The 15,767-nt window shown below is 33.8% G+C and overlaps 1 protein-coding gene across 2 annotated transcripts in view; it reads left to right on the top strand.

Moving 5' to 3' along the window:
• CTNNA3 (catenin alpha 3) overlaps positions 1-15,767 on the top strand; it is a 1,573,809-nt gene that overhangs the window by 1,485,103 nt on the left and 72,939 nt on the right. For both annotated transcript variants that reach the window (XM_081824173.1, XM_081824174.1), the window contains one exon: positions 6,363-6,468. In XM_081824173.1, coding sequence (XP_081680299.1) covers positions 6,363-6,468 — 106 coding nt within the window. The remainder of the gene's footprint in view (positions 1-6,362; positions 6,469-15,767) is intronic.

Genomic DNA, 15,767 nt, shown 5'->3' on the forward strand with positions numbered 1-15,767 from the left:
ACTATCTGTGTTATTAAAGACAAAAATGAAACCGTCTGGTTAGCTGGCCTCTTCTTTGCCTACAAGTTAAAAACAAACTTTGCTAAGGAAATGCTTCATTTTAATTCTACTTTTTCTTCCTCCAGGTATTTAGTGTTTGGGACCCTTAAGTCTACTTCATGAAATCCTTCTCTAAATGTTATAGTCTGTTTCAGATTTGATACAACGCTAGCAAGTAAAGGGTAAATTAGGGAATTTGAGGGCTGAAGAACACAGAAAAGATTTATGTTGGCTAATTGAACATAATAAAAAAAACAAAAATAATAAAAACACTAAAAAAGATTTATGCCTCATATATATGTATATATACATATATATATATGAAACAATGCATACACACACACATGTATATATTTAGAAAACCAGTTTTTAGGTTCAAAGAAGGGAGTTCCTACTTCCTATATGCACACCCCATATACATACACACAACAATTACTACAGCAGCAGCAACAGCAATAATTATAACAATAATAACTAAAAGTATTTTCCCTAGGTTGATCCCCAAAAAGATCTCTAAAATAAGCCCTATCCTTGTTTCATAAACAAATACAAGATTGAATATTAAAGACTATCATCACCATGCACAAAGTAAAACTTATGTAATTTTTAACTTTAATAATAGACTATCTACAATGTGATCATTTCAAACAAAAAATAGAATTGGGTGTTCTGCCCAGGCAGAGTATATGTCTCATAATTTCAGCTGTATTGGTAAAGAGCCTTGGTTCTTTCCCAATTTTTCCCAAGTGCTTGGTAACATCCAAAATACCTTCACAGGGAACACAGACTTTAGTTGCTAAAAACAAAATATAGGATTTTAGCATCCCTGGGAATATTTACAGAGAAAATGCTATAAAACCCTGTTTTCTTATTTTCCTGTGCCCAAATAGAATATATATCCCAGCCTTCTTTGCAGCTATATGAGTCTGTGTTTCTGGATTCTGGACTATGGGTTGGAGTGACATGTTCTAATTCTTATCCTGATGCTTAAAATCTCCTATGAGATTCTGATGTATTTCTCATGTCAGATGTGTGGATACAGCAGATCCAGAACAGTGCTGTGAAGCCTTAGAGAACAGGTTATCTTGTAGCTGGAAGACTGGTTCTTAAATGGCTATGTGTTGTATCGCCCACCACCCCATAATCTACCCTGACTGTGATGTGAGATAGGAATACATTTTATTGGGTTAAGTCCTGAAGATATTTTGATGTTATAGCAGTTAGACCACTCTGAATAATATGGAACAAGAGGAACAGAAATGAAAAAAATATGCATACAATTCTCAGACAATATTTTCATTCTTTCATGGGGCAACCCCTTTTTCTGACTTGAATCCCAAAGGTTTCTTAGGATACTAATTGCTCAGGATGATTGTTAGCAGATTATTCACTTGCTGATTTTCCATTATAGAGTCCTCAAAATTTGAGAATAACACTTTACAAGAGAAAGTAACATCCAGAGGTAGAGAGTTGCCTAATTAAAATTTCATGTTTGAAAAGTAGAAAAACAAGGTGTCCTTGCTTGAGTCTGGTACCTCTCTTTATCTCATCGTTTTTGGTTGCTTTCATGATAATTACTTTTTTTCCTTTTGTATCTAATTTCAGAATTACAAGTAAGAGAATTCTGATGGTACTCTTGTAGAGCTAAATCACCTATCTTAGGAGGTTTATACTATCAAAAAGGTGTCACTAAATGTAAATCAACTCCTTATAAGGAATTAAAGAACAACCTTGAACAACAACGACTATGAACACACAGTTTATGAGTGTATATATTTTATAACCTTATGAAAGAATATTATGAACAAGGTTATACAGAGTTATATTGTCATCAGGTATAAGAAAGATGAATCAAGTCTGTTCATATTGTTTGGCATGTACTGTAATTTTTAAATAAAAAAGGAAAGCATAATTTTTTTAATAAAATACCATTATTCATAAAGGGATGAAGAAAAGAAAAAAGTAACATTTGCTGAGCATCTAATATGTGCCAAATATTGTGAAAAATACATGATTTTGTGAATCCTTACCATGTGGCAAGTATCACAATCATTTTAATGAAGAGAAAATAAGTTCAGACCAACTGTTATTTACCCAAGGCTACATAGCTTATAAGTAGCAGAACTGGGATGCAGACAAAATGTATTTACTGAGTCTATATTCATTTCATTTTACTCAGTAGAGTTGCAATAGTAACATCAAGTTTGAGTGTTAGAATTAAATAAAATAACTATGTCTAAAGCTAAGATTCTTAGATAAAAGTTCTATGTCTTGTATTATAAATAATCATCCAAATGCAATCTCCCCTCTAGCATGGCTTATGTAATGGCTGAGTTTGAGTTTGGTGTCAAGAATCCAAGGAAAGTAGGAGAGGGAGGAAGGGTACTGACATGAGTAACAGAGAAAAGTAAGAGTATCTCAAGAAAGAAATCCCAGAACTATAAGTTACTTTAAATGTCTATGTAATGTAGCACATTTTTATTTTGTTGGGACTAGGAGATAGATGTGTTTCTTGAGGCTATTGTGCATGAGGAAATCGCTGTTGGTGAACCTCTTAACCACCCAGCACATAGATCTAATCCTTGTCTTTGCTCTCTACTGCATTCATGGTAACTGCCATCAATGTCTAAGGAGATGTTTATAATATTTTTTCCTACGTTTATTTTATTATATTTTATTGAGGTATAATTGACATATAACATTATATTAGTTTCAGGTGTTAAAAATTGATTTGATATTTGTATAGTGAAATTATCATCACAATAAACCTAGTTAACAATTAAAATTAATATTTTAATTTTGTATTAGTGTGTTTTATTAGAAGAAATATAAGATAGTCATTAAAGGCAGATCCTGTGGCCAGATTGCCTGAGGTCAAATCCCATCTCTAATAGTTACTACCTGTGTAACTTAATAAAAGATATATTTAACATCTTTATCCTTCAGTTTCCTCATCTGCAAGATAAGGGTAATAATAATTCTAAACTCATAATGTTATTATAATGATCAAATCAGTTTGTGTATGGAATAATGTCTAGCACACAGAAGATGCTAAATGTGTTAGTTACAATTATGGAACAAAATATATACTGTCATGGTATTCATCTACTAAGTGAACCACAACATCATGGGACTTATTCTATATAAATACCAAAGGAGAAGAGAATTAAAGGGATAGTTTTAGGTCTTGAAAATGGCGTAATATTATGTTATCAAAAATTTAGGGGCTACAAAGTGCAAAATACATAATAAAGTTTTTTTGTTTTGTTTTTAAACAGTGGCAGAAAACATCAAATCATTTCATACATATTCTCTGTCTCTGAAATAACAAAATAAGTCTATAAAACTGTTTGATATTTTCTCTTCTTAAACCAGATCCCTACTTAATAGAGGTTTTACTGATCAGCTGCATCATCTCGTTTTTTTTTTTTTTCGTGCTAATCGAAAGAGAAAGAAGGGAGTGGTAGGTCCAGAAATGCAGTGGGGATGTGGGAGGAATTGGAGTCAAGGTCGGGGCAGCATCAAAATGGCTGAAAGGTTTTTGTTGCACCAATAAATTAAGTTTCAAAGGTATTCCTTTCACATGCCTAAAAAATTTTTCCATGGCATCAACATTGCTGGGTTATTGAAACCTTTCCCATTATACCTTCTAACCTATAGTTTGATGATTACATGGCAGACTCCCTACTCCGGAGCTAGATCTGCTCTCCTTTTGGAGGAAATAGATTATTATTGCAACCACTATTTTTCAGAGATTTCTGGCCTCCAGTTTCTTTAAAATATTTCTAAAGTTTATCCCATCCTCCTCTGGGTATCTTTCTCTGTCGGATCCAAATCAATGATTTAAGACACGATTTGCTGACAGGAGAGCCTGAGAACCCATTATGAAAATGAAGGCAGCAAACAACCTTTGAATGCATTTCCCAATTTAAAAAGCCTTCATTACATAGCACATTTCAGGCTGGAATGTTAAAAATTTATTATATTTCAGTAATTGCAGCTTCCTCTGGAAGCTTGGCATAATATGGAATCATTTGTAAAATGTGTATTTGGTTTGGCACTCAGTAGGAAGCTTGCCAGGCAATACATTTAATTAGTAACATGAAGAAGAGAATAATTGTGGTCTGTCATAATGTATTACTTTTAAGTTCTACATGTGTTTAAGATAGTGGTCTCATAACAACGTATGAATTTAAAGCTAAAGGTAATTTCCCTTTCATCAGTCTAGGGTTTTTATATGGGGAAATATATTATTTTGACAGCGAAGTGTGCATTAGCTGCATTCCTTGGATGTAACTTGTTGTCCATTGTTTAAGCTACAAGAGTGTTCCCTGCTCTACTCAGAAACAACCTTTGGCCATTGTTTAAGACCTGGAAAATTGATACATTGCCTTTCAATCTTAGACAGCCTTATTTAAGTTTAACTTTCTCTAGAGATGTGTGGAAATAATGAAACACATTGCCTTTCTTGAAAGTAACCATGCCCATAACATCTAGTTCTGCCTGATGCATTAAGTAAACTTGATAAGAGCAACTCAAACATTGTCATAATTAATGCCAATTTTTAAAAAATTACAAAGCAATCTATGTCAACAGATTCAAAGAGGAGAAGTATGGTGATAAGCATATATACTGAGGCCAGGTTTTCATTGAGTTAAACATGCAGTTCCATTTTTTCAGGAAAACTTGCTTATAATAAATTTGAAAGCCATCACAAGAAAAATGCAACAAAAGGACCATTTGGGCTTATAGGGCATAAGCGTTTTGGTATCCAGGTTTCTAAGAATACTCTCATCATTTACCTTTGCATGAATCCTCTCTGTCTTTTATTATTACCCAGGGACAGTCTCCTTAGTGAAGAGAGATTTTCCTCTAACAATAAATCTAATTTAGATTTCACATGAGGGCATCTACTCTCAAGACACATCCAAGGTGTAAATAAGACAGGGACAGAGATTGTTTTCATTCCCCTTCGATCCTAACTCCACTGTATTTTAGCCTCTCAGAATCTTCCTTTTCTCACCCTGACTGGCTTAATCTTCCCTAGAGCCTCCCTGATTCTCTCTGCTCCTTTCAAAGCATCACAACATTTACTTTTGTGAGTGATTCCTTCAGGGTCCCATTTTGTGCTAGGAACAAGGAACAGAAACCAAATTAGAACAGTGTGTTGACAGAGAGAAGAGGGTAAGGAATTGGTCATAGGGAAAGGAGAGCTTGGGGTATATGGAAGCTCCATTCATTCAGATAATCATTTATTTTTGAGGAAAGAGAGATAGAAAAAATATCTCCTTATGTGATCCCACTCCAAAAGTGTAAGAAGTGCATTTCTTTCTTTTTACCTAGCTTGTAAAACCCATAAATGAACCCAACTTTTATTCCATGGCATTTGGAACCAAAATTATTTTAAAGTAACAACCATAACAATAACAACTTATATTTTTGAATACGTATTTACTTTAAAGCTATGTTCTGAGCACTTGTTAGATATTAGCTCAAGTAATCCTTAGAATGACTCCATGTGGTATGTGCTCCTATTACCACTAAGGAAACTGGGGCACAGTGTGGCTGTTTATCTTGCTTGACTTATACAAAATGGTAAGAAGTAGTGGTCTGTTTTTGGAAACAGTCCAAGGTAGTGTGACTCCAGATTCATACTTAGTGTTACTATGATACTACAATTAATTAATTGTGGAGAAGATATAATGTGGCAAAAACAAAATGCAATTAACTGAAAGACTTAAAAAAAGGATTAGAGGGGCGCCTGGGTGGCTCAGTCGATTAAGAGTCTGCCTTCGGCTCAGGTCATGATCTCAGGTCCTGGGATCGAGCCCTGCATCTGGCTCCCTGCTCCCTTCTCCCTTTCTCTCTCTCTCTCTGCCTCTCCCCCTGCTCATGCTTTTTTTTTTTTCTCTCTCTCTCTCTCAAATAAATAAATAAAATCTTTAAAAAGGATTATAAAGAGAAAGATAAAAAGTACACTTGGTGATGAAAATGCAATGTTGAATATATATAAAATATCCAAAATCTCATGTTTTCTCTTAAAATTAGGAAAAGACCTTTGCTTTGAAATATCTACTATTATAAATACTGGGGAATGAAGATCAAATGGAATTCATCTTCTTGGCAGTATTTCCTGAATCTCAACACAATGGGACTTCTTTTGTTTTTCATTTTTCATTTAATATTGGTGTCTAATTGGTGCCTCTCCAAAACTGAAGTATGTAAAGAGAATGGCCAGTACTCGGGGGTGCAAATCTCATGTGTGTGTGCATTTGTATCTTAGCATAAGCCACTGCGACTAACATGTATTCTTTTGCTTTAAGGGGCAAAGGACCACTAAAGCATACAACTGATGTGATCTATGCAGCTAAAATGATATCAGAATCAGGATCAAGGATGGATGTCCTTGCTCGGCAGATTGCTAACCAGGTGAGTTCTCTAAAAATGGACATGATGAAAGTCTGTGCTAATTGCTCTCTGCCATGCAACACTCGTTAAAACAAAGTTGGATTTTTATGTTATTGGATTGCTTTTTCCTAAATTATTATTTAAAAATCTTATTGCATAATTAATACACAAGTAGTGGGAAATTAATTCTAAGGAAGCTTAATTATTTCTTAGGGTATTATTATTATTATTTAGTGCTTTATTATTTCTAGATTTTTGAGCTTCAAAGATATATTAAAATTATTTAAAATACTAACCTTTGTGAGTTTCATATATACTCAAATTATTTTCATGGGCTCTAAGACTCAATGTTAGTATTTTTTTTCTTAACCTTAGATTTCTTATTTTTGCTATTCAGAAATCAATACCTTCCAAAATTCTATTATGTTAGGTTTTTAGTGTTAACAATATATTCTGGCATTCTATGTAAAATTCTAAGACAAATAGTAGAATACTAAAGTGAAGATATAAAATGTGGAAAGCATATATTCCTTATAGAGACAAATGCTAAAATTTCTAAACACTTGGGTTCCTTCCTTTCTTTTTTTGTTTGTTTTATTTATTTTTTTTAACATTTTTAATTGAAGTATAGTTGACATACAATATTATATTCATTTCAGGGGTAGACCATAGTGATTCAACAATTACATACTTTACAAAATGCTTGCACGATAAGTATAGTTGCCATATGTCATCCTACAAGGTTATTACAATATTATTGACTATATTCCCTAAGCTGTACTTTTCATTCCTGTGACTTACTTATTTTATAACTGGAAGTTTGTACCTCTTAACTCCCTTCACCTATTTGACCCATCCCCCCAACCCTCTTCCCTGGGGCAACCAACAGTTTGTTCTCTTTTCTGTTTTGTTTCTTAATTTTAAATTATTTTTAAATTTTATTTTATTTTTTACCTTTTAATTGAAGTATAATTAGCATACAGGATTATATTAGTTTCAACAATTCTATACATTACTCAGTTACTTTTTTTAGATTTCTCATGTCTCTGTTACAATTTTCTAGGCAGCAGCTACATTATTTTTAGATCCATTTTTTTATTATGTTATGTTAATCCCCATACAGTACATCATTAGTTTTTGATGTAGTGTTCCATGATTCATTGTTTGCATATAACACCCAGTGCTCCATGAAGAACGTGCCCTCTTTAATATGCATCATCAGGCTAACCCATCCTCCCATCCCCCTCCCCTCTAGAACCCTCAGTTTGTTTTTCAGAGTCCATAGTCTCTCATGGTTCGTCTCCCCTTCCAGTAGCTACATTATTAATTACCTTTCATCCAACTTTAATTGAAAAATCTGTCAATTTCTTTAGTAATGTATTGAGAAATTCACTTAATGTTTCAAACTGAGATATAGTATTGTAGGTTTTATATTATTCACCATCATAATGCATATCTGTTTCCCTTTGGAAAAAAAAAGCACTTTTCTTTTTGACTTTGTGACTATTCCATATTATTTCTTGCTTATGTACTTTGAGGGAAACTTTGGTGGGCTGCTTCTTATTATGTACTCTTTTTATTCTCTGTTTTTTAAAACATGATCAACTTTAAAGTGTATTATTAGATATTTCTAGATAGAGGGGAAAAGATACAAGAATACTAACAGAGACAAACATTTTTAAATATTTCTTGCATATACATATGTATATTTTCAGTATCTTGCTACTTTAAGCATTATAATCATTTTATTAATCTTTTTAGTATTTAGTATTTACAGTTAAAAACAACCTCTATCCTAATATAATTCAAAATACAGTATGAATAAATGATTGAAACACAAATCCACCCACAGTTTTCTGTATTTTAGAATTCTATTGCATTTACTTTTATGAGGGAGACCAAGTACTAGTAGAGTAAGTGAAACTACAATGCATTAGACAGATTTATGTTTACTGATAACTTTTTAAATATTTAACACTTCCTGTCAGTGTGCTTCTGTTTCTTGTAGAATGCACAGTTTTGAAAGTTCAAAAAATTGTGTCACTTGGAAGTTTTTTTTCTTATATTGATCTTTTTTAATTGCATCAGATTCACCTTGCTACAGGTACTTTTATAATGCAGCTTTATTACATTATACTGTTGTTTTTAGTTTGATCCAAATCACATGGAAGAAAGCAAAAGTATTGTCTCGCTTTCATATAGCTTTTACATTTTAAAAGAAGATTAAAGAAAAAGTCATTGAATAATGAAAAATTATAGATGACCCTCTCTGGCTTTTTCCACTTCATATAGGATAGTAGTTTCAAATGAATTACTTTTGTTCTGAACAAATAGGTTCTCAAGAATAAAAACTGAGAATTATGAAACTGACTCTTATTATAGAGATCATCTGGGGAGATTGTCTATGACTGTGCTTCTGATATTATTTGATAGATTAACAAAAAAAATTTAGACAGCAAATAGTATCTGAAATTTATTGTGGAATGCAAATGAATAAGCAAGGCAATTTTCAGTGTCTATGTGTATTATGAAAAGTATCTGCTAGAACATTGGTTGCTTTCTATTTTGAACAACCTAATTAGTTCAAAAAAAATTTTTTTAACAATTTTTATGATTCTTTCTAGTCTATTTATTACTAAGGAGTCAGAAGATCAAACATCAAAAAATTTTCAATTCCACCCAACATGGACTTATGATATCTATATCTATATATAGTGTTAAATTTAGTTTCATTCTCTAACATTTCAGAGTACAGTTCATATGCAGAGAAAATGAAATGAAATTACATTAATTGAGGTTTCTAATTCTATCTACTTGAACTTTCTTTTTCCTTTTTTTCTTTCTTTCTTTTTCACCCTTCTTCCCTGTTTTGCTTCCCTGAACATAAGTTTACTGTGTGTAATCAAATATAATTTACTACTCTGGCTGCACCCTAATTAGCTGTTTTAACATCCAGAACTCTAATATAAGCTCACTTGTCCCAATCAGCCAACATCTTTAGGGCTTTAGAAGTATCTTGACATGGTGTGGTAGGTCATTTATGCCATTTAAGATGTATTGCTTAAGTTCTGTAGAACTCTGGTACAAATTCTGTCTCTATTAGGCAGTATATCCCTAAAGGACAGGATGTTGCTAGCTATCACAATTCTTAAACATGTTATCCATGAATAAAGAGAATGACGAGTTAGAGAAATACTCTTCTTACAAATCCAAGATTCCAGACTCTTAGTACACATCTCTTTCTATTCCTCAACTCTACACTGTAATTCATTATGTTAAGCAGATATTCTAAATTAGATGAATTGAATAACACCTCACAAGGTAGGAAAAATACATAGATCTCAATTAATTAGAGAAGCTGTATATCCCCAAATAGGAAAGAGATGAATAGGAACCAATATAAAATGAATATCTGCTAAAGTGTTTTGCACTAGGAGAGGACAAAATTAGACTTTCTTACCTCTGAGTGGTGTGTCTGAAGCCTATAATACTCCTTCACTCTATTTTTGCCAAAGCGAAGATATCCACACTATCTGCTGGGTATTCCCACATAATCATAACTGAACACAATTAAAATGAAATTTTAGTGTTAAATATAATGAAAGCCAATGCTAATTCAAGATAGGATGGCATTTGAGAAACAAGATAAAGGATCACAAGGCAAATCATATACAATGCATTTAACTATGAACAAAACAACTGATAAATGGAATTTCTACTGATATTTTAACAAAACGTTGTTAGTGGCTCACCTCATTTGAATTATTTCCCTGCTGATGTTATGAGAGTAAAAAATGTATTCTAATAAAAGTATGCAAAAAAGAAACTTCTGAAGCATTTATTATATCATTCTAACATGTCCCTTAAGAATATAATTTCTAGATGCATCTTGTGACAATATTTGTATTTTGATGCTATTATCTACCTGAAATTTATTTTGAGCAAAGATATTGATACCTAGATTTGTTTTCCACATTAATGAACTTTATAAAAATAAATACATAGCAGTTTCTCAGGAATTAAATAGATACAGATAGATACTAAAGTATATTATCTGTTTGTATCTTTTTTTGAAGTATAGTTGACACACAATGTTATTATTTTCAGATGTACAACCTAGTGATTTGACAACTCTATTTGTTATGCTGTGCTCACTACAAGTGGAGTTACCATCTGTCACCATACAATGTTATTACAATACCATTCCCTATATTCCCTAGGCTTGTACCTTTGTTTCCCATTTATTCCAAAACTGGAAGTTAGTATCTCCCACTCCCCTTCACTCTTTTTGCCCATCCCCCACCCCTTCCCTCTGGCAGCCATCAGTTTGATCTCTGTATTTATGGGACAGTTTCTGCTTTTGTTTGTTTGTTTGGCTGGTTAGTTTTTTCGATTCCACATATAAGTGAAATCATATGGTATTTGTCTTTCTCTGTCTGACTTATTTCACTTAGTGTAATACCCTTTAGGTCCATCCATGTTGTTGCAAGTGGCAAGATCTCATTCTTTTTTATGGCTGACTAGTAGAAACCTCAGTTTGCTAAAGAGCAGCAGTGATTGGGCATAGCAAAGAGGAAAAAATGTTCCAAGTGTGCTGAGATTCAAGGGGTAGAATAATTCCAAATTAGTGACCAAATAGATGAGAGAGAGAGAGAAAGCATTCCTGTTGAGATGGTTAATAGAGGGGAAAATAGGTTTTATAGTAGGCAAAGTGGGTTATGAGATAGTTGAAGAATATGTGTGTTGAGTATGAAATGATGAGACAAATGATGGACTGGGCAAATCCACATGTATCTTCTGAAAACAGGGCTGGATAACAAAGATTTAGTTCTTTGTATTTTGTGATAGTTGAAGCCATAACAATGTGTACTATTGTCCAAGAAGAGGGTGAGAATCAAAAATGTCCAAAACCAAAAACTGAGAATGTCAATGAGGCAACATTGAAAAATTTTTAGAACTCATGGTCATGAACAGGAAGAGAGATGAGATTATAAGGTTGAGGGAGGGTTTTTGTTCCAAGGGACATCATGTTGAAAGATTAAGAATAGAAAAAGGAGACATTAAAACTGCAGAAAAAGATGGGATCGTTGGTAATCTATGATCCCAAGGAAGATGAAATGAGACAGCCTCTGAGCTGGAGTAGAAAGTGGAGAAATGAACCCTGAGGGAAGGGAAAGGTCATGGACTCAAGCCCTTTGCTATCACTGATTGCTTGAAATTTCTGTTCTAGAAATTCACAATGACACCTACTACTTTTTATTAACAAACTTTGCCAGCGTAGCAGAATTTAAACTGCTGTCTATAATTGCAAAATCATTTTAAATGTGTCTTAAATAAAGTTTATACTCTAGTATGGGTGAAAAAATTGTGAAGCTTATGGAATAAAGATCTTTAAAAATATTCACTTTGCTAATTCACTCTTAAAATTCAGACTTGAAGGTATTAAATGTTTTTTACTTTTGCTTTCATTATGAAATGATGTATTCTGTGTTGGTACCAAGCATCTTGTTAGAAGAGTGAAGGCTGGTTTAATGTGAGAAAACCACCTAGGCTGACATGCCTTCTGCTTTCCTGTAGTGAGTGTCCTGGGGGTTAAAAAACTTAAAAAAAAAAATCTATGCATTAAAAAGCTAACCAGATGTCCTGGTCAACATCTCCTGTCTTAATAAACTGGGAAGTAGTAACCAATGTGTGTTATGATATTCTACCACTTGATTTGCCTAAAAGTCCCTAGCAGTGTTCTTTTAATTTTTTTTAAGATTTATTTATTTATTTGAGAGAGAGAGAGATCACAGGTGAGCAAGAGGAGGGGCGGGGGGGAAGGAGAGAATCTCAAGCAGATTCCCCACTGAGCACAGCTACACGGGCTCGATCCCAGGACCCCTGAGATCATGACCTGAGCCAAAATCAAGAGTTGATGCTTAATCAACTGAGCCACCCAGGCACCCTAGAAGTTATTTTTATGCAAATTTTATTTTAAAAAAAAGTCAAGGGCATGATGTTCTAAAATTTAGGGCCCAAACTTTTTCTATCACCCTTTTGTAAAAATATAAAAGGTAGGGAGAACATTATTTGATTTTGTAAGGGGGGTTTGGCAAATAATAGATGAGGATTCTTAAAGTGGGAATGATTCATTCTCCTGATTCTGCTATTATGCAGCCAAAATTGACTCAGAAGGCTTTCCAAATGTCAAAGGAAAGAAGGCTTTAATAAATTTTATAGCATGGAATTTACCAATTAGTATGTTTTTCTACTTCACCTATAAAACTGGCTATGGTATTTAGGGGTAACAAAGAATTCTCATCAATTCTGGAAAAAAAGGGTGAATCTGGGTCAAACAACTTTGAATTTCAAAAGTTGAACTTCAAATTTTGTACTCATTTACTCATTGTTTCCTTAGCAGAATTAGATAATTTTAGACAATTGTAGTATGGCCTTGAAGAGTCTCTTGAGAGAAACTATATGTTTTGCTTAACCTTAGGTAATTGCAACATTGGTTATTGGTCAAGAATCTAATGATTAGGGGTGCCTGGGTGGTTCAGTCGGTTAAGCTTCCGACTCTTGATTTTGGCTCAGGTCATGATCTCAGGGTTGTGGGATTGAGCTCTGCCTCAGGCTCTGTGCTCAGTGGGAGTCTTGCTTGAGATTCTCTCTCCCTCTCCCTCTGCCCCCACCCCCACCACCTCACGCTCACTCTCTCTGTCTCTCTCTTGAATAAATGAATAAATCTTTAAGAACCTAATTATTACTTTGCAAGTTCTATTTTATCATAAATGTGTAGTTGTGCTGGTCTTTAAGGAACAAATCCACACTTTCCTACTTAAAATTTACAAATAAGAGTATGAATTTAAGAAACCAATTTACAAATCAGAGTGGCAATTTATTGTTTATTATATATGATAAGACTGGCAGGAAGACTGATATTGTGCCTAGACTGTGAAGGTAGGGATGTGTAGTCAGATCATGTGAGTTGGAACACAGCTCTACCATTTATTAACTGGATGAGTCAGTTAACTTCTCTGTGCTTCAGTTTCCTCCTTTGCTAAATAATCATAGAACCTACCGCCTGGAGTTGGTGATTAGTAAAAGAGTTAATATAAGAGAATAGTATATGACAGATAAAACACTATCTGTGTCAGGGATTATCATTGCGTTCATCCATAGGAACAAATGATAGATATGACCATTATTCAGCGAGGACAAAGAAAATGGCATTTTTGGGCGCCTGGGTGGCTCAGTTGGTTGGGCGGCTGCCTTCGGCTCAGGTCATGATCCTGGAGTCCCGGGATTGAGTCCCGCATTGGGCTTCCTGCTCGGGGGGGAGTCTGCTTCTCCCTCTGACCCTCCCCCCTCTCATGTGCTCTCTCTCTCTCTCATTCTCTCTCTCTCAAATAAATAAAATCTTTAAAAAAAAAGAAAATGGCATTTTGAATAAATGTCTTAAAGGAGACATCATTGTGCAGTGAATGAAACAGAGAAAAGTAAAATCAGATCTTTAAGACAAATCATATACTTTATCTAGACTCAGTTTGCAAATGTGCAAAATAACAATATAAACTCAAGTAAAATGGCATGGTGGAATACTAACTTAGAATTATTCACACAAAGGACATGGCACAATGCTTGGCACTTGGGAAGTTCTTAGTAAAGATCAACTTCTTGTCATGACAAAACAATGAGATGCCTTGCCTTTCATCATTATAGGTAATTCTAAATAACTAGTTTTTGGTCTTTGAAAAAATCTAAGTACTCTCTACTTCAGAACAGTGCTGGAGACAGTGTTCCCATGAATTCTCTATTTCCTTGAAACTGCAGCTCACAGTATTCTGTGATTTTAAAAAACACTTATCAAATTCTCTTAAGTTAGTGATTTAAAATAAAATAGATTTAAAAGCAAATAGATATGGGTTCAAAATCTGGCTCTAACATATGCTCTTCAATCTTGGAGAAATTATTATGCTTTCAAAATTTCTGATTTCTCATCTATAAATTGGGGGAAATCCCTTCCTTCTTTTTTCTTCTTCCTCCTTCTTCCTCTCTTTCCCTGTTTCTTTCTCTTTGTCCTTCTTTTCTTCCTTCTCCTTAGTTACAGTTTAATCCTCTTGAGATTTGGGGAATTACCCTTACTTCCTTGTTTAAAATTTGAGAAACATCCTCAATGTCAAGGTCTCACTATCATCTTAGCTCATTGTCTGACTGGTTACATATATCTGTCTATTCATTTATATGTCCAGGCTGTGATAGTATTTCTGCAGAATTAATTAAGAAAAGAAAGAATTAATTAAGAATTAATTAAGCAAAGAAATTTCTTTGCTACCTTTTCTTTTCTTTTTTTTTTTTAAGATTTTATTTATTTATTTGACAGAGAGAGACATAGCGAGAGCAGGAACACAAGCAGGGGGAGTGGGAGAGGGAGAAGCAGGCTTCCCGCAGAGCAGGGAGCCCGATGTGGGCCTCGATCCCAGGACCCTGGGATCCTGACCTGAGCCGAAGGCAGACGCTTAACGACTGAGTCACCCAGGTGCCCCATCTTTGCTACCTTTTCTGATTAACTTTGACTCAAGGGTAGTATGTTCTCATCATGTCTACACATTCTATAGCTATGACTAGTCTAGTCTATTTAGCAAACATGAGAGAGAATAAGATTCTCTGGAATTTTTCAATAACATTCCAATTTATGAATTACTAGGTAAAATAAGAATTGCACAGAATGTTTTTTGGTCTTTCATCATACTTTCCTTTTTTTTTTTGAAGATTTATTTATTGATTTTAGCAGGGAAGGAGTAGAGGGAGAGGGAGAGACTTGAGCAGGGAGCCAGACATGGAGCTCAATCTCATGACTCCGAGATCATGATCTGAGCTGAAATCAAGAGTTTGGTTGCTTAACCAACTGAGCCACCCAGGCACCCCAGTCTTTCATCGTCTTCTCAATTTACATTTTAGGTCATTAGAATTAAAGCTTTTTTGACAACATTTTTATAATTATGGAAATTATATATATATCTATTTTAAGAAATGTAAAAGAGGAAGAAAATTATTGATTGTATCATGCTTGTTTATTTCATATATTTCCCAGTATGTTGTAAACACAAACACAACCACACATTGTTTAGCAATTTGATTAAGATAGCATATAAATTTCAAATACTGTTTTTTCCACTTTCTAAAACTATTTTCCCACCTCCTTTGAGCATATTTTCTTGAGACTAATATCACATTATATAGATACGCATTCTAACTTAATCTTTCCACTATTTGGGGACATTTAAGTTATTTCCAAATATTGCTTTTATAAATAATGGTGTAATTAATATCTTTGC

This window comes from Leptonychotes weddellii, chromosome 6 (genome assembly GCF_054177405.1).
Source record: "Leptonychotes weddellii isolate Sample4059 chromosome 6, ASM5417740v2, whole genome shotgun sequence".
In the NCBI taxonomy this organism is placed as follows: domain Eukaryota; kingdom Metazoa; phylum Chordata; class Mammalia; order Carnivora; family Phocidae; genus Leptonychotes; species Leptonychotes weddellii.